Source organism: Branchiostoma lanceolatum, chromosome 1, assembly GCF_035083965.1.
Source record: "Branchiostoma lanceolatum isolate klBraLanc5 chromosome 1, klBraLanc5.hap2, whole genome shotgun sequence".
NCBI lineage: Eukaryota > Metazoa > Chordata > Leptocardii > Amphioxiformes > Branchiostomatidae > Branchiostoma > Branchiostoma lanceolatum.
Genome location: NC_089722.1, coordinates 8,732,587 through 8,757,911, shown reverse-complemented (window position 1 = coordinate 8,757,911; position 25,325 = coordinate 8,732,587). Strand labels below are relative to the sequence as shown.

At 44.4% G+C, this 25,325-nt stretch overlaps 1 protein-coding gene across 2 annotated transcripts in view; it reads left to right on the top strand.

The window, feature by feature from the left end:
• Positions 1 to 1,009: 1,009 nt before the first annotated feature.
• Positions 1,010 to 25,325, top strand: part of LOC136436671 (titin homolog) — a 26,192-nt gene continuing 1,876 nt past the window's right edge. Inside the window, exons 1-2 of one of the 2 annotated variants that reach the window (XM_066430972.1) lie at positions 1,010 to 10,247; positions 10,278 to 25,151. In XM_066430972.1, the coding sequence (XP_066287069.1) occupies positions 1,256 to 10,247; positions 10,278 to 25,151 (23,866 nt within the window). In that variant the 5' untranslated portion in view covers positions 1,010 to 1,255. Of the gene's footprint in view, positions 25,152 to 25,325 lie in introns of both variants that reach the window. The other variant, XM_066430894.1, reaches the window with a different exon arrangement.

The following is a 25,325-nucleotide window of genomic DNA, read 5'->3' as shown; positions in this document are numbered from 1 at the left end:
ATGATGCAATGTACTAAGGTTTACATTTTTTGTTTATCAGCGTCAAAATGTCTTCAAGTCTCCAGAAAATGACTTGCTGTAGGTTCAGGCTAAGATAGCAAATGGATCAAAAGTACTTCTCAAATAGTGTAGTATATACCAATACATTGTAACGCAAAATTGCTTTATTGCTTCATAGGTCAGGATGGGAATATGACAGACGATCAAGAACACACCAGGCACGCTAGGGAAATGAAGAAATAAAAGCTCAAAAACTCCCAAGTGCTACAGCCCTATCTACCCAAATGACGAGGCATACACGATAGAACATATGGACCTAACCACTCCGTCAATAGGGGGGCGATTGTGTTTGGTGTACACACGCGTTGACCCAATTGCCAAGCGACTTCAAGGTTAAACTCGATATTAGCATAGCCTAATTCTTCCTAGGCCGCTATTCATTTGTCAGCACCTTCACCACACGATACCTGCGTGTACATGAGCACCAACACAGACACCACCAAGGTATGTTGTCTTGTTGTTTGTTCCGAAAGAATGGGTACAAAAGAGTGAGGATCATTAAGTCTTTAAGATGTATATAAGGTTTTCAGCCCAAGGTCCACCCACCCCACTTATAAGATCTGACCCCCGATAGCTTGTTCTATTGTACTGAGATCAGATTACGAATGTAGTCGTCTGCACTGCTTTGGCTTCACTGAAGAGCGATTGTATCCGTTGATCCTGTATTACCACCTCAAAACTATCTGCAATGTATATCATCTAAGCTAAAATGAGATCCCAACACAGACAGACAATCCGCATACTATGTTCAATTGCTACGTTAAATCATGTCCTTGGTTAAATGTTACACTGCTGAGAGAGTCGATCTGCTTCACTGACGGTGTGAAATCGTCATAGCGACGGTAAGTGGGCGACAATCATGCCAGTATAATGGAGTTTGCTGTGCAGAACACACCTTATGTCATTTAAACAAGCATGCATTATGGATAGGCACACGCCCCATTTTGCAGTGTGGGAAACCTGTCCGTCCTCTCTCCACCTTGCCGCAGGTGAAAGCAAACCACGGGAGGGAAACGGAATAATTAATGAGAGCTTTAAACGCTTGCGTGACTGAACAAAACACCCGTCTGGCTGGCTAGGTGAGACGAGTCGTCCTACAGCATGGCGGACGCCATGCGCAGACACCGCGCCTGGTCCTCGGACAGACACGCCTAAACCCGGACTGTACACTGGATGGTGAGGGAATAACGTCAAGATGATCCGCGACACGACCTCGCCGTTCCAGAAGATCAAGTACAAGGTGGTCCGGAAGGAGGGGGAGGAGTCCGAGACGCTGGAAGAGTCGTCCGGTTCCACCCAGGTGAGTAGCACTACAGTAACCACCACCACACGCAAACTCCTGGGCGCCGAAGCGTCGGCCGCTTTTCAAACAGAACTAGTCGGGTTGGAGGAAATCGACGAGGTCAAGAAGTTAGTGAAGAGTTATCTTGAGAAAATCGAGAAGTTAGAAGACGAAAATGCGTCGCTACGTGACACGATGGGCGCCGCCATTGCGGCACAGGAAGGGGACGAAGGGGGAGGGCGAATTACGTCCCATAAGCATTATCATGCACTTCATTGTCCGAATTGTGGGAGCTCGGCCGAGGAACATGTGTCAGGATCCCCGCAGACACTGCAGCTTGGATCGGTGCAAATATTGACTCAGACGAGAATTCAAAGCGACGAGGCTATTGACACTGTTACAAAAGTAGGCCAAGCTGTTCGGGTATTCAGTTCGAGCACACAGACAACAAGCGAAGACAGCGAAACGTCTGATAAAACCCAACACATGCGTGGTACCGATAATGTCGCAGTAACGTCTGTTGAGTTGGCCCAACAAAACCTACTTCATACAGTCAATTCGCTTGAAGACGAAAACAGGCTGTTGAAGGAGAGACTGGAAGCGCTAGGTGAAACATATACAGGTTCTGATTCTGAGGAAGGGGAGGACAGTTTTGTAACAATTGCCGTGGGGCAACAAGCTTTGGGGGATGTCGACATACATACTCTGCAAACTTACAGTAAGGAAGAGCTACTGACAAAGGTCACGCAACTGATCACTGAGAATAAAACTCTTAAAGTCAAAGTTGAAGAAGTGCAAATTCTCAGCCCATCTAGGGTAAATTACGCCGATAATATTGGGGGCCACCGACGGGAGTTTCAGGAGATAGAGGGGGACAAGAGAGCGTTAGAACAACTTGAACCCGAAGCTAGGTTGGCATTGTTCCAAGATGGAAACGCATCATTGACAGTACAAGTAGAGAGACCTAAAACACTGCAAAGTCAATCAGATGACGCAACGCAGTCCGCTATTGAGAACACTCTAGTACAGGGCGACTCATTTACGCATGCGCAGTATGAGCAACAGGTGGTTGACATGCGGGTCCAAATTGAGAAACTTAAGGAGGAAAACTCCACGCTCGTTGCGCAAGTGCAACAATCACTTGACGCAGAGTCGGGGGCACAAAAAATCCAGGAGGAGGTCGCATACTTAAGATCTGAAATCGAACGTCTGACCAAAGAGAAAGACAACTACGCACAGCAGGTCGAGAGGTCACGGGAGGTCATCGCCCTCGGAGGCGATGGTGCGTTACGTGAGCTTACAGAAGGGATAAGTAGCCTGCAAACACAATTGAAAGAGAAAACCGACGAACTAGAGTACACAGAGGAGATCTTGGCTTCGAAAAGGGAAGAACTTGACGCTGTTAGACAGCAGAAATATAAGTTTGAGGAGGAGAAGACTCGACTTGAAGGACAAGCGTCAAAGTCATCGGAGATGAGTCAAGAGATAGAAACCCTGAAAGCACAACTTGAAGTGTCCAAGAAGGCCGAAATAATGTTGGTGGAGACCCTTGAGCAAGTAGGGGCTCTACAGACAGAAAACGCGAGACTAGAGGGTGAACGGGAATTACTTACTCTGAAGGTGGATGAAACAGCCAGGGACTTCATGAAGGTACAGCTACTGGAACAAGAAGTGGAAAAACTTAATGTTGATCTGAAGAAACAGGAGGAAACTGAAAAAGAACTAAAAGAAGTGAAAGAGAGTCTCGATGTAGCAAGACGTGAGAAAGCAAGTTTACTAGAGGACCAGGCGGCGTACAATAGACATAAGGAAGAAGTAAGAGAAGCAAAAGAAAAGATAGAGGTATTGCAGGAGACGCTAGCTGTTCTCGCGAAGCAAGCCAAGGATACTGAGATGATGGAGAGAGATCTGGAGACAGCACTTAAAGAGGCGCGCGAGAATCTTTCAGCAGTCACGGCAGAAAAGGCAACCCTTCTTCAAGACGCCGAGAGTCGAACAAAAGAGCTTGAAGCAGCAGAAGAGAAAATACAGACGTTACAAGGACAGGTCCACGACCTGGATGCAAAGGGTACAGCACTCACCACAACAAAGGAACAGTTTGAGTACACAAAGAAAGAACTTGACGCTCTACAGGCTAAACATTCAGAACTAGAGACCCAAGTTGCTGAAATCACTGACTTGAAGAAAGAGATCACCGTGGCACGCGCAGTGATACAACAACTCAGAGAAGGCGACGAGCAGACCGAGTCTAAGCACAAAGAAGAATCAGCGAAACTGGAGAAGGATCTAAAGATATCCAGAGAAAGCATAGATACATTGAAAACAGAAAAGGCCGCGATCGAAGCAAAATGCATGTCGTCAGTGCAGGAGCTAGAAGAGGTTCGCGTTCACATCAAGACGCTTGAAGCTGAGAAGCAGTCCCTGCTGACGTCGGAACAGAAACAGAAGGCAAAGGATCTACAAGATGCGCATGACCGATTGGAAGTGTTAAGTGAGGAAGACAAACGGCTGCTAAAGGAGCAGGACAACTTTCAGAAACAGAGTGAAGACTTAAATGCAGCAAGGAAACAGATACAGAGCCTCCAGGAGAAGTTTACAACACAAGCGGAGCTCTTCGAAAAAATACAAGGCGATTTAACCAAAAATGTCGAACTTGTTGAAGATTTGCAAGTAGAGAATCGGAAACTACAGGATCAGAATAAGGATCTCGGTGTGGAGAAGAAGAAAAAGCACAACGAACGCTTCGTCACACTGGAGACCGAGATTGTGGAGTTAACATCTCGTCTAGAAAGGGCCGAGGTAGTGCAGCGGGACCTTCAAGCCGCCGAAAAGGAACTGGCCACCTTCCGTACTGAAAAGGAGCAGTTAGTGAAAGAAAGAGAAGCCTATCAGATACAGCTCGCTCAGAAGGAAGAAGAAGTCGCCAATACCGCATCGCTGGAGACCGAGGTAAGCACCCTAAAAGAGAAGATGCAGGATCTAAAGAGGTCAGAGCAGCAACTAACAGAGTTACAAGGGAGTTTTTCTGCCATGAAACAGGAATGTGAAGATAGGGATAAAGCGCTTGAGGCCTTGAGGAAAGAAAAGGAGGCGTTTGATAACCAACTCAGCGAAATGGAAGGATTGAAAAAGGAGATAGCAATAGCCCGCAATGTCATCCAAGGACTTCGAGAAAGTCAAGTGAAGACATCAGAACACAAACAGAAGAGTAAGGAACTTACCAACGTCTTGGAAAGGACAAGGAAGGAGGTCAGCATTCTTCAGGAGGAGAAAGAAGAGATGTCAAAATGTTTTGCTGCTTCTCAGAAAGACCTAGAGTATGCTCGTACTCAAATAGAACAACTACAGGACGAGAAACAGTCTCTGACCAGCACATCACAAGACGCTACCGAGTTGAGAACACAACTTGAAGAAGCTAAAATGTCCATAACTACGGAACTACAGAACTTCTTCACCGTCCAGGCAGAGCTTCAAGGAGCCATGGAGAGGATACAAACACTGGAGGAAGAAAAGAAACTATTAGAAGAGGAAGTGAAGGAGGTCAGCATTCTAGAGAGGGAGCTTTTGGTCGTGAGAGAAGAAGCACGTCAGCATCAAGTAGAGAAGAGCAGTACTACGGAAAAGGTCGAAGCAAAGGAGATACAGACAGACTCGGGGGTAGCTAAGAAACGTGCAGCTAAACTGAAGCAGGAGAGAGAAGTGGCTGTTGAGCAAAAAGGGCAATCCGAATATCTAAGAAAAGATCTCGAAGCCGCGAAACAGGAAATTCGACGCCTGAAAGAAGAACGTGATAACAACGACGACGCAAACATTCATAGGTCGATCACTTCAACAAGAACGTCAACAAGTGTGGTAATTACTACAGGAGAGAGTGTAGAGACAGAGCTATCTAAGGCAATTGAAAGAATAGAAGCGCTCGAGCAAGAAAAGAAGCACTTAAAGGAACAAATAAGGAAAGCCCATCAAAACGAGACGGACATTTCGGGGGCTACGGATGATGTAGAAATACAGGAATCGAAGAGAGTTGCAACCGAGAAATATGAAACTAAGGTAACACATTCAACCTTAAAAGATAACAGAAGTCATGAAACTGAGCTCCAAATGGACGGGGAGTCGGCTCATGAGCAGACACATCAGATGGAACAACCAAAGAAGGAATTACAGGCCGAAAAGCAAGTCGATGGTATCAAATACACCGATGTTGAAGCGTCTATCTCGCCAGGAATTGCTCCGACTATATTAATCACGACTGAAGTGAATGACAACCAGACAGAAGTTGAAGAATTAAGGGCAAGAATACAAGTGCTGGAGGAGGAAAAGATGCTGTTGCAAGAAGAGATTAGAACCCAAAAGATGGATATTTTAGCAGGGGGACAAGAATCACAGCGACATGGAGCAGACAGCACTTCGTCAGAAAGAGTAGAAGCAAAGGAGATACAGACAGACCCTGGAGTTGCCAGAAAACGTGCAGCTAAACTCAAAAGGGAGAAAGAAGTTAGCCAGAAAGAAGTCGGCCCAGAAATACTGTCAGATGAAACAAAGAGGGGGAGCAAAGTCTCACAGGAAGTGTGGAAACGCAACTCGAGTGATAACGATAACGTTGATGATAACAGTGTTGACGATGGGTATATTGAAAGGTTTGTTTCTGTAATGGGTGCGTCAACAAGTGAAGAACCACAGCGGCATGGACAAGACAGCAGTCCACCAGAGAAAGTGGCAGCAAAGGAGATACAGACAGAGCCTGGAGTTGCTAGAAAACGTGCAGCTAAACTCAAAAGAGAGAAAGAAACAGCAGGCCAGAAAATACGATCAGAAGAAACAAGGAAGGAGAGTAAAGTCTCAAAGAATGAAATCCGCAGCTCCACTGAGGACGAAGAAGATGCTGCTGGTGACGATGGTAATATTGAAAGGTTTGTTTCTACAAGAAGTGTGTTGTCGAGTGAAGAAAGACAGCGGCATGGATCAGACAGTAGTGCACCAGAGGGAGTTGAAGCAAAGGAGATACAGACAGAACCTGGAGTTGCTAGAAAACGCGCAGCTAAGCTCAGAAGAGAGAAAGGAGCATCAGGGCATAACACACGGTCAGAAGAAACAAGGAAGGAGAGCAAAGTCTCAAACAAAGAGAGCTCCACAGAGGACGAAGATGACGATGATGCCAGTGATGAGGATAGTAATATTGAAAGGTTTGTGTCTACAAGGAATGTGTCGTCAAGTGACAACACTGGCAACGCAAAGGAAATTCAAACTGAGCCCGGGGTGGCAAAAAGACGGGCAAGCAAATTGAAAAAGGACAAGGAAATGATGAGTGAAGATTCGAAAAAGACCAAGTCCCTAAAAGCGGAACTTCAAGCCGCGAGAAAAGAAATAAGCCGTCTACAAGAGATGCATGACAAGATGGTGATTGACCTTCAGGAGGCGAATGAATTACGGTTACACTTACAATATGACGAGATGAGAATAAAACTTCAAGAAAAGACGGAAAGGAAAGAAGAAATCTTAACAGAGAAAATTGTTGTGGTAACAAAGGGAGCTACACAGTCGGAAGAGGACAAAGGCTACATGGAAACAAGGACAAGGAAAGTAGAAACTAAAGATGATGGGATGGACGAGTCTAAACGTCACTTACAAGCTGAAACTATTGACGAGAGAAGAGCCCAATCTTCTCCAAGTCAAGATGAAAAGGGGTTCGCAAAACAGGGGAATTTAACGCAAGAGGCCCCAGAAGTGGGTAGATATGAATTACAAGTCGTAGACGAGACTTACCTTAGTACCCTATCTGATGCAGACAAAGTCACTGTTCTGATGGAGCAACTGCACAATGCAAGTGTTGCAAGGAGACAACTAGAGGAAGAAAAAGAACAGTTGTCTATGGAAGCAACCAACATCGTGGCTCTTCAGCAACAGTTATATATGGTACAAACAGAAGCGGATCAGTTGCGTCGAGATAAGGAAGATACAACCGAACACACTGACATAGAGATGGGTATCGAAGCAGACCATGACACAATTATTGAAGACGAGGAGGATCTTAATGATGAGTTGAAAAAGGTGACATCTCAATTGCTTCAGTATAAAACCCTAGACCGTCAATTGGCGGAAGCAAGGGACACAGTGGACACCCTCCTTTCGATTAAGACAAGTCTCGAAGAAAGAGCAACCTTGTTAGAAAACCAGGCACAAGGCAATGAAGATATGCTGAGAGATCTTGCCAAGCAAAACACTGAGATGAGAGATGAACTCATGAGTGTGGAGTTTCTGAAGAGGGAAGTTAGAGAACTGTTATTTGGAAATGGGTCTCCATCTGTTGGCAGCCTTTCTCCAATGTTGTCGCCAAGCAGCAGGAAGTTACTGGAGGTTGGAGGAGCAAGTTCCACAAGATTTGATTTCAGCACTGAAACTGGGTACAAGGGATCGACCATGAGACAGAAAGTAGGCGGTACATCTGATACGGAAGAAGTTGCTTCGACAGACAACTATACTACAGCAGAGGACAGTGCGCGAAGCACCTCAGATAGCGAGAGGGATCTCAGGGGCTGGACCCCCATCCAATCGTCTGGCACAGATGAACCTAAAAGTAACGACAAAATTTCTAGGAGTGTTGTCACAAGGAAAGATATTAGAGTGGAAAGTGATGACAGTCAGGACAGTATTGAGGTTCTCGATGGGTCACTAGCGGGGTCAAATGATACAAAAGAAACTGCTGGGAGTTCCAGTGGGACCACAAGCTCAACTGTGGTGCAAATCACCCACTTTGGTCACAAGTCTGATACCACTGATGGAGAAATCACACCAACTGTTGGGGGACACTTTGCCAGTAGAAAGCGGCTTAAATACCAATCAGATGACAAAGGAATGTTTGTGGAAGACAGAAAAGAAAAGAGAAGAATCACAGGGAGCAAGGGCAAAGAACAAGGACGCAAGAGTAGCCATGACTTTGTCAGTCAAGATCCAGAAGACATGAATGGAATGCAAACTTGTTCCTACGATGCTGAGAATAAAAAAGACACACAGGCTGACTCTGCCAGACATGAACAACCAAGTTCCTCTGGAGAACAGCCTTCAAATAAGAGGGAAGGAGTTTCTGCCACGTATGACAATCAAGACGCTAGAATAAGACAAGAAGACATCACTTCCTCCGGTCATGACACAGTCCAAGTAACTGTACAAGGCAACACAATTGTTACTCAAGGTACGAAAATTGACCAAGAAAGTCAGGATGCTTCTACTAGTGGCCAAGGGCAAAAAGATGATGAAGGACAAAAGGAGTCCCAGAGCAAGGATGTCCCAGTCTCCAGAACAAGTGATGGAGGGTCGGCTTCAGGAGACATGTCCATCACTAGGGATACGAAAGGTGCGAAGAAAGCCTCATCTGAGAAGTCTGGAGTAAGTTGGTTTCAGAAAAACGTTGGGTCTCTATTTGGGCCAAAACCCTCAGCCAAGCAGGAAACAGACGGAAGTCAAAGTGGAAACGATGTGAAAGACGCTGGGTCATTTGAACATGGAGAAACAGCCAAAACAGGCACACCTGCAGTGACGTCTGAAGACAATGATGTGTCCACTTTCTTATCACAAGCAGCTAGCACAGCTGATAAGGGTACCACCTTATCCGAAACATCATTGGAGGTATCTGAAACCGATATTGACACTCTGATAAAGCAACAACTTGGAATAGTTGCTGTAACAGAAAAGACAAAACATGTTATTAAGAGCACCCAATACGTCAAAGTCCTAATTGAAAAACTCCAGATAATCCAAATACACATCTGGCAGAACCTTAGCAAAGGTGAAAGTCTAGACAATGATAACAGTGATGCAGACACCACAATACAGCAGATGACAGAAGAGATGAAAGAGAATCTAGAGGAAATGACAACAGTACTTGCTGATTTGAATTTGTCTGTGTCTCACGAATCAGGCAATGATGGAGAAGGTGAAACTGAAGGAGATTTCAGCAAGGACGAAAAAGAAGATCTCATTGCAAATCTGCAACAGTTGTCTGCAAGTAGCAAAGACTTAAAAGGGATCCAGGAGGAAATGGCAACCTTGTGCAGTAACTACAGTGATGACTCCAGTAAAAGCAAAATCCGCAGCATTATCGAGAGGCTGAAAATCAAGCTTGACACTGCAGTTAACACAGTTATGACAATGCAACAGATGGAGGTTCTTGTTCTAAAATACAAGAAACAAGCCACTGAAAAGGAGGAAACACCATACCAAAAAAGCCCACACAAAGAGGAAAAATCTAAGGGCTTCTTTGATAAGATAAGGGATTGGTGGCGAGATTCATCAGACCCAAGCGAGGAGCCTGTTCTTTTGAGTCAAAAGGATGAAGAAGGAAAAATGGACACTTCCGACAAGAGTGACGAGGAAGAGAGAGAAACCATAGAAGATCCTGCTGAGGCAAATGAGGACCAGGGTGACATCACTGCTTTTCACAATGTCACATTAGGTGGACAGCTGCAAGTGGAATCAATGAAAACTGAAAGTGTGATTGATCCCCAAGTCAGAACGACAGAAGGCAAAACTGCGATGAATGCTCCAGACAGCAGAGTAAAGGAACATGGTTCAATTGAAGGGTTTATTTCTGTTGACACAAGATCTAAAAGTACCATAACAAGTAATGTCGTCATTTCACCTTTACAAGCAGAAAAGGAGTCAAATGAAGCTAAAATGGAGACAAAAATTCTGAGACAGGACGAGGAAGATTGTCTGAGTGAAGGCACTGACTCCATTGAGATAAAAAGGAAAGACACTACGGCAAGTCAAGTAGTCATTCCTTCTGAGCAACCAGAAATGAAAGCAACTGATGCCGAAACAATGATAACGTTACAGCAACAGGCTAAGGAAGGTGACCTGAGTGAAGAAGTTGTCTCCATTGAGGCAGAAGGGAAAGGCACCACAGCAAGTGATATGGTCACTCCATCTGGACAAGCAGAAAATGAACTACCTGAAGCTAAAACAGAGACAACAAGTCAGCCACCAGCTTGGCAAGATGGTGAAGAAGTAAAAGGAAAAGACACCACAGCAAGCGATGCGCTCACACCTGACGACAAAACAGCGATGACTATTCAGCAGCAGGCTGAGGGAGACAGTGAAGAAGTTGTCTCCATCGAGGCCGAATGGAAAGGCACCACAACAAGTGATGTGCTCACAGCATCCGGGCAAGTACAAAAGGAACTACCTAAAGATGAAACAGAGACGGTAATTCAGCTACTCACTGGGCAACACGGTGAAGAAGTTGCCTCCAATGATGCAAAAGGAAAAGACACCACAACAAGTGATGTGCTCACGCCATCTGGGCTAGCACAAAAGGATTTACCTGAAGACGGAACAGTGATAACTATTCAACAACAGGCTGGGGGAGACAGTGTTGTCTCCATCAAAACCAAAGGGAAAGGCACCACAACAAGTGAGATGCTAACACCTTCAGATTATGAGCTAGAACAACAGCAATTAGCTGAATACAAAATGACGACAATAATCCAGCAACAAATTGAATGTGTTCAGGTCACGGAACAGACAAAATGCTTTGTCACAAACACACAGACCATCAACATCCTGCTAGAAAAACTGCAGCAACTCCAGACCAACATTTTGCAAGGCTATGAAAAGCGCATCACAGTTGAAAATGGCAATCAAGATACATCTGGTGAAGATGCAACAATACAAGATACAGTCAAAGAGATGAGAGAGAAAATAAAGGAAACAACAACAGTCCTTGAAGTTCTGCAAACATCCTTGTCTGATGAGAGTGACGAGGAGAAAGGAGAAAAGACAGACGGTCTTTCTTTAAGTGGTAAGGAAAGAACAGATCTAGTTTCAAGGTTTGAAATGCTGTCATCAAGCATAACAGAGTTGACACCAATCTGTGGTGAAATTGAAGAATTTTACAGTCAAGGTGAGGAAAAAGATGACAAAGGTGTTGTCCAAAGAGCAATTGAAAGTCTGAGAATCAAACTTACCTCAACAGTGGATACCAATAGGTTGGTACAAAGTCAAGTGGTTAGTCTTCTGACAGATGATGAGACACCTGAAGAGGAAAGACCAAAATTCAGCCAAGGGATACCACCTGAAGATCCAAAATCCAGCGCTCTGTTGGTTGGACAAACAGGTCCAATGCAAGATGTTTCAGGACCCTCACTTGATAGCATCCTCGCACCTGAAGAGAAGGTAGTGTTTACTTCCAAGGGCAAGAGAGAAAAACATGGCACAAATGTTTCTATCAACAAGGAAGGTTCAGGTACCATAGAAAGTGACGTCATCAATCCATCTGGACAATCACAAAAGGACAGAAGTAAAGTAGCAATGGGGATTATAAGTCAGCAGCAGACTGAAGATACTTCTCTCTCAGATCTAAAAGACACAGAAAAAGCTGAACAAAGGGAGCAAAATGCCACTCCTGAACACCCACTTGAGGAATCAAAACCTAGGACTTTCTTTGGTGGACTGATGAGTTGGTGGCAAAGCGAAACGCCCAACGGATCCTCATCTAACAAAGTCCCTGCCTCTGAAGATGACGTTGATGAAAAAGAGAAAGATTCTCATCCCCAGACAGCCTTGCAGCTCACAGGTGCAGGAGATGCAGATACCTTACCAGATTCTAGAGTCACACCAGCTGGGAGTCTGCAGAGTGTACAAACAATCAAAATTCTTATCGAAGAACTCCACAGGATTAGGACAGACATGGCAGACACCTACAACAGAGGAATAAGCACAGGCAGTGAAAATGTGAATGCATCTAACACTACCTTAGAAATGCAAAGCACTGGTGAAAAGATGAGAGAGAAATTAGAGAAAGTGACAACAGTACTTGCAGTTTTGCAAACATCCATGGATGTCGAGGTAAATAAGCAAGAAGAAGCTACTCCTGACAGTTCAGCAAAGGCAGGTCAAAGAAAGGAACTTCATGGAAAACTTCAAGAGTTATCTGTATGTGTGGAAGCATTGAAGAAAATACAGAGTGACATTGATAGCTCATACAAGCAACTGGGAAGAGAAGATGGCAATAGTGATGAATCCGTCAAGATTGAAGCAGACATCTCTAGAGACATGGAAAGCATGGGTGCTAAAGTAGACACAGCACTGAAGTCTGTCACATTGATGGAGCAACAAATGGCTGACTTAGGAGATGAAAAGACATCCCAAGAGGGGAAGCAGAAAATTAGTTCAGAAAGCTTCCCAAAAGGAGCACGATCTGAGAGTTTCTTTAGTGGACTATCCAGTTGGTGGCGTAGAGATCCAGTCAAAGAATCATCCAGGCCAAAACCTCCAATACCAGAAGATGAGGCAAATGATGATGAAGGTGATGAGACTGTAGAAGATGTTGTTGTTCCTGACCTATCTGATAAAGCAAAAGAAACCATTGCCAACATGCAAATCATGTGGATTTACATGGAAGAGTTACAGAATGTCTATCGGGATATTGTGGAGGTAAACAATGAGGGTACATCAGGAGGAACTGACGGGGACACAAGCAAGAAAGTTCAGGAGAAAACAGTAGAAATGGATCGCAAATTGGACAGCATGGCTTCCTTAATGAGCTCTACAACTGAGGTATCTACCACAGAATGGGAGCTTTTTTTAGCACTAATGACTAAGTTCCAAAAGATGAATAAGGACTTAGCTGGGTTAAAGACAAAACGAGAGGCAGATGCTGAGAGGGGGAAGGACACAGCATATGTAGATGCAAAAATACAGAGGAAAACTGAGAGGATGGGAAACAGACTCAGTCGGATGGCAAAGATGGTTAAGAAGATGGAAGCCCAGGCCATCAGTCAACTTGCAGCAGAAACAGATTCAGGCTTTTTTGGTCAATTCTTTGCAAGCAAAAGGACACAACAGATCTCAAATGAGCCAGATGACCTCCAAGAGGCCACCAGTGAAGAGACGACAGATATAGATGAAGAGGACACTACTGATAACGGGGCAACAATAGAATCAGAGGTGTCCCCAGAGACTACAGCATTCATTGCAAACATGCAGATCATTTCAAGTCGTATCCAGGAAATGGAGATGGTCTGCAAGGGTACAATAGAAGATTACGGCTCTCAAGAAGCTGAGGACAAACCAGATGACTCCAACATGAACTCAATGGTGGAGGAAGGCATGAACAGAATTCAGGAGAAGGTGGACTGTACATTGTCCTTGTTAGACGAGATAGAGACTGGCATCCCAACTGTACCTGTTGAGAGAAATCAACAAGATGGAAACAAAGAGGAACAGGAGAAAAGCGTAAGCATGGTTTCTACAGTGCTGAAAGAAATTCATGTGCTATGCTGTGAGACAATAGACTTTGTTAAAGTTCCCTCACAGGATGATGGCCAAGATAAGGATGTGGCAGCAACACAAGAGATGGTACAGCAGAACATGAGAAAAATTCAGACAAAGCTAGAGACATTGCCTGAGATTACTGCCATAAGTACAAATATTGCCAAAAAAGAATGGGCATCCAGTACTAACTCATTAGACATTGGAGATGACAGCCAACTCGAAACAACACTTCCTCCAAGGATGAACAACCAAGTAGCCAGCACAGAGGAACTTACCATCAATGTCCAGAAGGCAATGACCAGTATTACAGAGCTGGATGAGCTGCAAAAAACAATCGGAGAACTGTATGCAGAACGGTTCCGGGAAGACATTGACGATGTAGAAAGTGAAGAGGTGGATCAGATTCTGCAGAGAGAAATGAAGAATGTGGGGTCACAAATCCAGGTCATCTGGAATCTCATTCCTGAGAAACAAACTGTAGCTCAGTTGACAGAAGAAACGGGAGAAAATGAAGACAGCATCACTCCACCACTTCTGACAGATGCAGGATGGGAGAAGTTGTCTCAAATTAGTGGCACTTTGCTGGAATTAAAAGCAAGGCAAGAAACATCACTCAAAGTGTACCAAAAGCGAGTGAGGGAAGGGCAGAGAGGTGACAAGGGTGCAGCATCATGTGTTCTACTGGACACACGGATGGACAAAGAGATGGAAGGAGCAAAAGCAAACACTGGGAGTGCCATCCAACAACTTTCTGAAGTGTTGGAAGAACTTGATGCAGCACGACATGCTGACATAACAGACATACCACCAAAGGCCGAAGTTCAAGTTCAACAACCTGGAATCATTGATCGTCTCTTCTGGTGGAGAAGAAAAGAAGAGGAGGATGAAGATGATACAGCCATGGCAGAAGAAACAATGACTTTGATAGCAAATATGCAGATTCTGTGGGTCTACATCACAGAAATGAAAGAGACACAGACATGCCTTCATGATGCCTACAGTGACAGGTTTGGGGATGGCATCACAGAAGGACAATGCAAAGATGTGGACAAAACCATCCAAGATCACAGGGTAAGCATGGATGTTAAAGCAGAGAGAGCACTGTCAGTGGTCCAAGAAGTTCAGGAAAGTTTTGATGTAGAACAGGAAGATGCCCAACAGTCCAGAGCAAACAGTAAACTACAGAAGGTGGTATCACTGATACAGGAGGTAAGAGATGCAAACATCCAAGTCTCAGAGATGTACCAGAAACAGGCCAATGAAGAAGAAGGAGATGGGAAAGATGAAGATAGTAAAGCTTTTATGGATATAAGGATGCAGGAAGAGCTACAAAATGTGTCACGGAAACTGACTCACACAGGACGACTAGTCACAGCTGCTGAGGGACTTGCGCTTGGTCACAAACTTGCAGATGAAACAGAAAAGGCAGAGGAGGATACCGTTGACAGTGTGACAGACAGCGTCAAGGAAGAACAACCAAAGGGCTGGTTTGGGGGATGGTGGAGCAGTCAAGAAACAACAGAACCAAGTACACAGGCCTCTGCTGAAGCCAATGAAAAAGACAATGAAGACAGAGTAGATGAAAAGGTGCCACAAAGTACAGGAGCCTTCAGACGACTGTTCCGTTGGTGGAGTAGTGGTAACAACCAAGATCTTGTGACCTCTCATGAGAAAGAAGAGCAAGAGAACCTAGCTACAAGACAACCTGATCATGAAGTGGAAGCAACAGATGCTGAGACAACTGAAACAACAGCTGAGGAACTGACAGTTCTTGATCAAACAGACAGTACAGAAGATAAAACCTTTGACATTTCAACAGACATTACAGATATTGAGGATGAGAGCCATCTTGAAACAACACTCCCTGCAAGGATAAACAACCAAGTAGCCAGTACAGAGGAACTTACCATCAATGTTCAGAAGGCAATCACCTGCATTACAGAGCTGGATGAGCTGCAAAAAAACATCGGAGAGCTGTACACACAACGCTTCCGGGAAGACATTGATGATACACGAAGTGAAGAGGTGGACCAGATTCTGCAAAGAGAAATGAAGAATATGGGGTCACAAATTCATGTCATCTGGAATCTCATTCCTGAGAAACAAACTGTAGCTCACTTGACAGAGGAAACCGAGGAAACTGAAGATGGTACCACTCCACTTCTTCTGACAGATGCGGGATGGGAGAGGTTGTCTCAAGTCAGTGGCACTTTGCTGGAATTAAAAACAAGGCAAGATACATCACTCAAATTGTACAAAAAGCGAGTGAGGGAAGGGCAAAGAGGTGACAAGGGTGCAGCATCATGCCTTTTACTGGACACAAGGATGGAAAAAGAGTTGGAAGGAGCAAAAGCAAACACTGGGAGTGTCATCCAACAACTTTCTGAAGTGTTGGAAGAACTCAACGTAGCACAACATGATGACACAACAGACACACCACCAAAGGCTGAAGTTCAACATCCTGGAATCATTGGTCGTCTCTTCTGGTGGAGAAGAAAAGAAGAGGATGATGAAGATGATACAGCCATGCCAGAAGAAACAATGACTTTGATAGCAAATATGCAGATTCTGTGGGTCTACATCACAGAAATGAAAGAGGCACAGACATGCCTTCATGATGCCTACAGTGACAGGTTTGGGGATGGCATCACAGAGGAACAATGCAAAGAGGTGGACAAAGCCATCCAAGATCACAGGGAAAGCATGGATGCTAAAGCAGAGAGAACGCTGTCAGTGGTCCAAGAAATTCAGGGAAGTTTTGATGTAAAACAGGAAGATGCCCAACAGGCCAGAGCATACAGTAAATTACAGAAGGTGATATCACTGATACAGGAGGTAAAAGATACAAACATCCAAGTTTCAGAGATGTACCAGAAACAGGCCAGCAAAGAAGGAGGAGATGGAAAAGATGAAGATAGTAAAGCCCTTATTGATGTAAAGATGCAGGAAGAGCTGCAAAATGTGTCACTGAAACTGACTCAGACAGAACGACTGGTCACAGCAGCTGAGGGACTGGTACTTGGTCACAAACTTGCAGATGAAACGGAGAGTGCAGACGAGGATACAGTTGACAGTGTGACAGACCGCACCAAGAAGGAAGAAACCAAGGGCTGGTTTGGAGGATGGTGGAGTAGTCCAGAAACAACAGAACCAAGATTAAGTACACAGGCCTCTGCTGAAGGACCTAGTGAAGTCATTGAAAAAGATGATGAAGATAGTCTGAGAGTAGATGAAAAAGTGGCACAAAGTACAGGAGTCTTCAGACGTCTGTTCCGTTGGTGGAGTAGTGGTAACAACCAAGATCTTATGACCTCTCCTGAGAAAGAAGAGCAAGAGAACCTAGCTACAAGCCACCCTGAAGTGGAAGCAACAGATGCTGAGACAACTGATACAACAGCTGAGGAACTGACAGTGCCTGATAAAACAGACAGTACAGACGATGAAACACTTGACATTTCAACAGACATTATTGATATTGGGGATGAGAGCCACCTCGAAACAACACTCCCGGTAAGAATTAACAACCAAGTAGCCAGCACAGAGGAACTTACCATCAATGTCCAGAAGGCAATGACCTGCATTACAGAGCTGGATGAGCTGCAAAAAACAATCAGAGAACTGTACGCAGAACGGTTCCGGGAAGACATTGATGATACACAAAGTGAAGAGGTGGATCAGATTCTGCAGAGAGAAATGAAAAACATGGAGTCACAAATCCAGGTCATCTGGAATCTCATTCCTGAACAACCAAATGTATCTCAGTCAACAGAAGAGGTGGGGAAAAATGAAGTCAATACCACTCCACTTCTTCTGACAGATGCAGGATGGGAAAAATTGTCTCAAGTCAGTGGTACTTTGCTAGAATTAAAAACAAGACAAGAAACATTACTCAAAGTGTACCAAAAGCGAGTGAGGGAAGGGCAAAGAGGTGACAAGGGTGCACTGTCGTGTGTTTTGCTGGACACCCAGATGGAAAAAGAGATGGAAGGAGCAAAAGCAAACACTGGGAGTGTCATCCAACAACTTTCTGAAGTGTTGGAAGAACTCAACGCAGCACAACATGATGACAATACAGACACACCATCAAAAGCCGAAGTTCAACATCCTGGAATTGTCGATCGTCTCTTCTGGTGGAGAAGAAAAGAAGAGAATGATGAAGATGATACAGCCATGGCAGAAGAAACAATGACTTTGATAGCAAATATGCAGATTCTGTGGGTTTACATCACAGAAATAAAAGAGACACAGACATGCCTTCATGATGCCTACAGTGACAGGTTTGGGGACGGCATCACAGAGGAACAATGCAAAGAGGTGGACAAAGCCATCCAAGATCACAGGGAAAGCATGGATGCTAAAGCAGAGAGAGCACTGTCAGTGGTCCAAGAAGTTCAGGAAACTTTTGATGTAAAACAGGAGGATGCCCAACAGGCCAAAGCAAACAGTAAACTACAGAAGGTGGTATCACTGATACAGAAGGTAAGAGATAGAAACATCCAAGTCTCAGAGATGTACCAGAAACAGGCCAATGAAGAAGAAGGAGATGGGAAAGATGAAGATAGCAAAGCTTTTCTTGATGTAAAGATGCAAGAAGAGCTGCAAAATGTGTCACTGAAACTGACTCAGACAGAACGACTGGTCACAGCAGCTGAGGGACTGGCACTTGGTCACAAACTTGCAGACGAAACAGAGAGTGCAGAGGAGGATACCATTGAGAGTGCCACAGACAGCGTCACATCAGAAGCCAAGAAGGAAGAACCCAAGAGCTGGTTCAGGAGATGGTGGAGTAGCCAGACAAGAGAATCAACTACACATGCGTCTGTGGAAACTCCTAGTGAAGTCAACGAAGAAGATAATGTACACAGAATAGCAGATCATGAAGACAGTGTAAGTGAGAAGGTGCCACAAACTACAGGACCCTTCAGACGACTGTTCGGTTTGTGGAGTAGCGGGTACAATCCAGATCATGTGACATTTCCTGAGAGAGAAGATCTGGAGAATCTAGCTACAAGCCATCCTGAAGTAGAAGGAAAAGATGAGCAAACCATAGCTGATACATTTAAGGCCAACACAAAAGCTGCCATGTCTGTTGTTCTAGGCCTAAAGGAATTATGTGCTAAGTACCAAGGACAAGCCATTGCTACCACAGAAGGCCCAGATCAGATGGAAAACATCATGTTGGATGATGAAAGCATGCAACAAAACATAGCTGTGATTGGCTGCAAGATAACACATCTAACAGAATGTGTCAGCAAAATGAAAATTGTGACACAGTATGAAACCATAAGTAAGGACGAAGAGGACACAGAGCCAAAGGATGATGAACAAGTGGAAAGGGGAGATACAGACAATGATGAAGAAAGTCAAACATTTATTGCTGCCTTTGATAAACTTCTAGTTCAAATGCAAGAACTAGAATCATGTAAAATAGAGCTTCTAACCTTAACCAGTGCAGAAAAATCTGCTGAAGAAGAACGGCATGAATCGACTACAAGAATCTCTCAATTGATGAAAGAGCTGAATACAAAGATATGTGATGTTGGTGAGACTCTTGCTGACATCGAGCCTAAAGCACTTGCACACTGTGAGTCTATCAAGACTGATAAACAAAGTGTTGTGGATGAGTCAGTGGCTACAGCACCTCATGAAGAAAGTAGAGGGATTCTGAGCAGAATACATGGATGGGGACCAGTAAGTGTCTTATGGTGGAAAAGACAAGATGAGAATGAAGGTGATGATTCAGCCATGCCAGAAGAAACAATGGCCTTGATAGCAAACATGCAGACTTTGTGGGTTCATATCACAGAAATTAAAGAGACACAGACACACCTTCATTATGCCTATAGTGACAGGTTTGGGGATGGCATCACAGAGGAACAATGCAAAGAGGTGGACAAAACCATCCAAGTACACAAGGAAAACATGGACACAAAAGTAGAAAGTGTGCAATCAGTGGTCCAGGAAATTCAGGAAAGCTTAAATGGGGAACAGGCTGGTTGCACCAATGCAACACAGAAGGTCAGAGCAAACAGCACTCTTCAGAAGGTGTTATTGCTGATACAGGAGGTAAAAGATACAAACATCCGAGTTTCAGAGATGTACCAGAAACAGGTGGGTGGAGAAGAAGAAGATGGTGAGGAAGGAAGCAACACAGCCTTGACTGATGTAAGGATGCGACAGGAGCTACAAAATGTGTCAACAAAACTCAGCCAGGCAGTACGACTGGTTACATCAGCTGAGGGACTGGCGCTTGGTCACAAACTTGCAGATGAAACAGACGATGAAACCATTGCCATTGCAACAGACATTACTACATCAGAAGACAAGAAAGAGGATGTTCAATCCAAGAGCTGGTTCAGAGGATGGTGGAGTAGCCAAGTAACAAAAGACACTAAAACACAGGCCTCTGTGGAAGAACCTACTGAAGTCAAGGATGATCCTGACATAGACAGAAAAGCAGAAGTTGAAGCAGCTGAAAAAGAGTCACAAAGTGCAGGACTATTTAGACGTCTTTTCCGTTGGTATAGTAGTGGATACAACCCAGATCATGTGACCTTTCCTGATGGTGATGACCTTGAGAACATAGCTCTACGCTCCACTGAAGAGGATGCAAATGACATGCAGACTACAGTCAAAGCAATAAAGGTCAGTGCAAAAGCTGCCACATCTGTCATACTGGAGATGAAGAAAATGTGTGCTGGCTTCCAAGGACCATCAATTGCTGCTGCAGAAGACAAAGGCTCAGCCTTGACTGAAGAAGTGGTGTTGGATGATGAAAGCATGCAGCAAAACTTCGCTGTGATTGGACAGAAGATAACAGATCTCACAGAGCATGTCAACGAAATGAGAGTCTTGATACAGAACAAAATGATGAGTATGAATGGAGAGCTTAAGGATGGAGAGCAAAAGGAAAAGAATGATTCTGACATTGAGGAAGAAAGGCAAGACATTTTTGTCAGTTTTGACAAACTTTTAGTTCAGATACAAGAACTGAAATCACATGAAACAAAGCTACTTAACCTGACCAGTGCAGATACAGCTTCTACAGAAGAACACAATGAGCAAGCTACTAGAATTGTTCAGCAAGTAAAAGAGTTGGACATTGCACTAAGTACTGTTGGCAAAATGCTAAATGATATTGAAACCAAAGCACTTGAACAGTGTGAATCTGTCAGGACATTGAAACCAGGTGTTGTGGATGAGATAGATGCTACAGCACCCCAGAAGGAAGGTAGAGGGTTTCTTAACAGACTTTTTGGATGGACACAAAGAAGCACTGAAGATCCATCAGAGCACCTTGATGACATCTCTGATACCTCTGAAGAAACAGCAGACCTTGATGATATGGAAAGAGACCCAGTCGCTGATGTGCAAAGAGCTCTTGTATGCTGTCAAGAGATTTACGAGGCACGGAGCAAAGTTGTAGAAAACTATCAGGAACGATTCAGAGAGGGCACCTCTGAAGTAAGGACACAAGAGACAGGCCAAATCATATGTCGGGAATTAAGAACAATTGAGTCAAAGACCACAGAACTGGCTGAGTTTCTTTACAAGAAGACAACAGTTGATACAGGTACAGTGGAAGAGGAGCATCAGGCCATACAAGGTTCTCCCATAGCTGGCTCAACATCAGAGCAGGACAAGTTGTTGTTGGAACTTTTGACTCGTTGTGAGGACATGAAGGAAGTACAAGTAAAGATCACAGAGTTGTATGACCGAAGACTGAGGGAAAGCACAGAGGAAGGTGAAAGGTCTGAGGCATATGTGTATCTAGACACAAGGATAGAGAAGGAACTGGGAAGCATCCAATCCAACACAACTGAAATCACTGACAAGCTGACAGCCTTATTGCAAGACCTCACTGGGAGAGAATATGCCAAAACAGAAGTAGAGAAGTCACAAGAGAATGAGGAAACTTCTGGAATTTTTGGCCGTCTCATTTGGTGGAGAAAGACAGCAGACGAGAAGGATAAAAAGCCAACAGACACTTCCATCCCAAATGAAACAGGAACACTGATAGCAAACATGCAAATGATGTTTGCCTATGTTGAGGAGATGAAACAAACTCAAACGTGTTTTGAAGATGCCTACAGTGATAGACTAGGGGATGGAATCACTGAGGAACAGATTGAAGGAGTGGAGAAAGTCATCAGGACACAAATGGAACACATGGGGAAAATGAATGGCAAAGTGCTAGTCCTCCTTGAGGAAATCCAGCAAGTTGAAGATGCAGGTATGGAGCAACAGGCAGATCTAGATGTCAAATTCTGCTTACAGGATGTTGCAGCCATCATGACTGAGTATAAAGAGGTGAGGTGCCGTGTTGACGAGTTATACCACCTGCGACTCAGTAGTGATAGAGGAACCGACCAGGAGGGTGCCATGGACACAACAGCCATCTCTGCAGATGTACAAATACGTCAGGAGATGAACAACATGACGAAGAAGCTTGACAAGGCAGGGCAACTATTGCTAAGGGCAGAAGCTCTGACCCAAGGCTGTAAGGCACAAGAACCCAAAGATACCAACGTTGGGGACTCTCAAAAACCTGTTGAAGATGAGCAGACACCAAAAGTCTCTTCTTGGTGGTGGACTAGTGACACCACAGATGCCAAAGAGAGCATAGCACAATCAACAGAAAGTGCACCCTTGCTTGAGGAACAGGATGAAAGACACCTGTCGGAAGGCAAGGAAAAAGCAGGAATGCTGAGGAGGCTATTCAGATGGTACAGTAGAGGATATGATCCAGATCATGTTACCTTTCCAAACAAGGAAGAATTAACTGATATAGAATCAACTTTCCCAAGCGAGAACAACAGCCAGGGAATGGCACATGAAGCCTTGGACGTCACTGATACTCAAAGTTTACGAAAAGAGTCTGGTAGTTCAGATGTTGCAACTCCTGACAAACCCAATGTAGGTGATCTGAATGGGGGTGATTTGAAGGCAAAAAGTGATCAACAAGAAGTACCAGAACCAACCGAACGCAGAGGCTTCTTGGGGAGACTTTTTCAGTGGTGGAGGACAGAAGACAAGCTGGCCCCTCCAGATGAGAGTGGAGGAGTGGATATCCCCATAACTCAAGAAGTTGAATCAAATATTGAAGTTATCAAAATCTACCTCTCTGAGCTACAGAACATCTGTGGCTGTTTACAAGAGAGGTTTACAATTATGGAGGCTCCAGCAGTGGATGGTGATGCAGGTGTGGATGCTAAAGACAAGGAGAAATTAGACGAAGCAACACAACAGTTGATTGCAAACAGGCTGGAGGAGATATCTATGCTGGTCAATAACATTGGTACAGTGATTCCCTCCGATGAAAAAGTATCAGCAGATCAAGAAGATAGTGAGTCCATCAAAGTGCAGAAAAATCTTCAGACAATCAGGGTAAATCTAGAAGACACAAATGCTATATTCACTGAAATTCAAAGGATGCAAGAGCAGAGTGATTCCTTTACAAGTGGCAATGTAGCCAAAGAGCTGCACAACATGGAAGACAGGCTCACAAAGGTAGCTGACATGGTTGTCAACATTGAACCTGAAGTCATGAAGTACTGTGAAGAACCGTCCACTGGATTTCAACAGGAGGAAAGTGCTGCATCTACTGAGGGCAAACATGAGGTAGCACAGAGTGCAGGGGTCCTCACTAGGATATTCAAACACTGGTGGGAGACCAGTCATTCAGCACAAACCACTTCTGATGAAACTGAAGAGGAAGAGACAGATGGGGATGAAGAGGACACTAGGGAAAGAATCAAAGCTGCAGCATCCGACCAAATGCGAGCCTTCCTGACAAATCTCGAAATTACGTGGGTCCACATTCTGGAGCTGAAGCGGATACAGATTGACATGGAAGATAGCCACAAGCTTCGAGGTCAAGACACAGAAGACATTTCCCAAACGTGTAGCAACGTACAGCAGGAATTGGTAAAGATGGGTGAAAAACTTGTGACAGTTCATCAGCTTATCACTGACTTACAAAACAGCATTCCAGAGGAGATGATGGCAGCGGAAATGGAGGAAGGGGCAGTTGAGGGATCACAATCTCTCCACGCCAAAGTGTCAGAACAGCTCAAGAGGATTTCCTCCATTGTTGTTACCTTACAAACAGACCAGTTCAATGTCTCCAACAAGTACAGTGTGTCATCGTACATGGAAGATGATGCGAGTGTCAAACAGTTTGATGCCATGTTCAATGAGGAGATGGAAGGTATCAGGATGAAGCTGGAGGAGGTGACAGAACTGTTCACTGATGTTGAAGACATTGTCATGAAAGAGATGAAGAAAAAACATAAGAAAGAGGAGGCTAAAAGCAACAAAGGCAAAAAGGCGACTTCAACAACGCAGAAGAAGTCTATCCAAGTACAAAGAGAAAGTATCTTTCGTAGACTGTTCCATTGGAGGACAGGTTCTGAAAGAGAAGAAACTGGAGACAAAAGTGACGAACAGTTTTCTGCAGATTCTACAGATGTGGAAAAGACAACCACAGAGACTGAAGCTGAGATCACCCCCAAGAGACCAGGTTTGGTCCAAAGATTTTATGGTTGGTTCACAAGAAAATCAACATCAGATGAAACAAATGCCACTCAGGACACATTAAAGGAAATGTCAACAGCAGAGACATCAAACACAGCTCAACAGTCTGTTGAAGGTTCCAGAACCCAAATGAGGAGAGAAACTAAGAATAGACAAGCAGGATTCTTCAGGACAATCTCTTCATGGTGGAGTAACAGTGTCAAAATAGACATTGTTAATGAGGAGGGAAAAGAGGAACCTACCATGCCACTGGGTCTGCAGGACTTCATTGCAAGTGTACAGCTAGCTGATGTCTACTGTAACCAGGCACAATCATCACTTGCAGAGATGGTGGACATCTACCATCAGGTACCTACAGAAGAGGCTGGTGCGCTTGGAGATGAGAAGAAGAGGGAAGACATGAAGAATAGACTTTGTGTTATCCAAAATACCTGGAAAATGCTGCTCTCAACAACTGCCAAATTGGAATCAGCTCTTGCCAAAGATGGGGAGGGATGGGAGGAGCATCCAGGCATCATCGGGGAGAGGGCGATGGACGATGTGACCAGGGAACAGACCTCGCTGTTGTCTCATGACCTGAAAGAAATGATCCAGGCAACGCTGCAAATGTTGCCACGGATTAAAGGAGAGTCAGCAGGTGAAGAACTGGGAGATCATGAACAGGGAAAGACTACAAACATCACAGTGCAGACCATGCAGGACATGTACAGCACTCTCGACAAGATGAGAATCAAACTGCACAAAGTGGAACAACTCACTCTATTGGGGAGGTTTCTACATGGAGAAGACCAAATGTCAGAGGTGAAGGCCAAATATGGGAAGGAAGTGAAAGAAGACGGTGGGTGGTTTGTGTTTAGGTGGTGGGGAGGGACCAGGCAAGAGACTACCAGCAGCATCGTACAGACAGCAGGAGCAGAGATGACAAGTGGACCTGACAACCTCCAGACCCAGCAGGATGTAGCTGCAGAGGAAACCGATGGACAGAGAAAAGATGCCAAAACAAGTAAGTTAAACATGGTTAACGTTGTTAACCCTTTTCTTCACTTCTAAATTATGTCCTTGCATAACATAACTACAAGTTGTAACGCAAGTTAGTCAACGATGGTATTCAAAAAATGAAGGATCATAGCAAGTACTGTGTACCCGTCTTAATATTCTACAAAACGTTTACTCATTA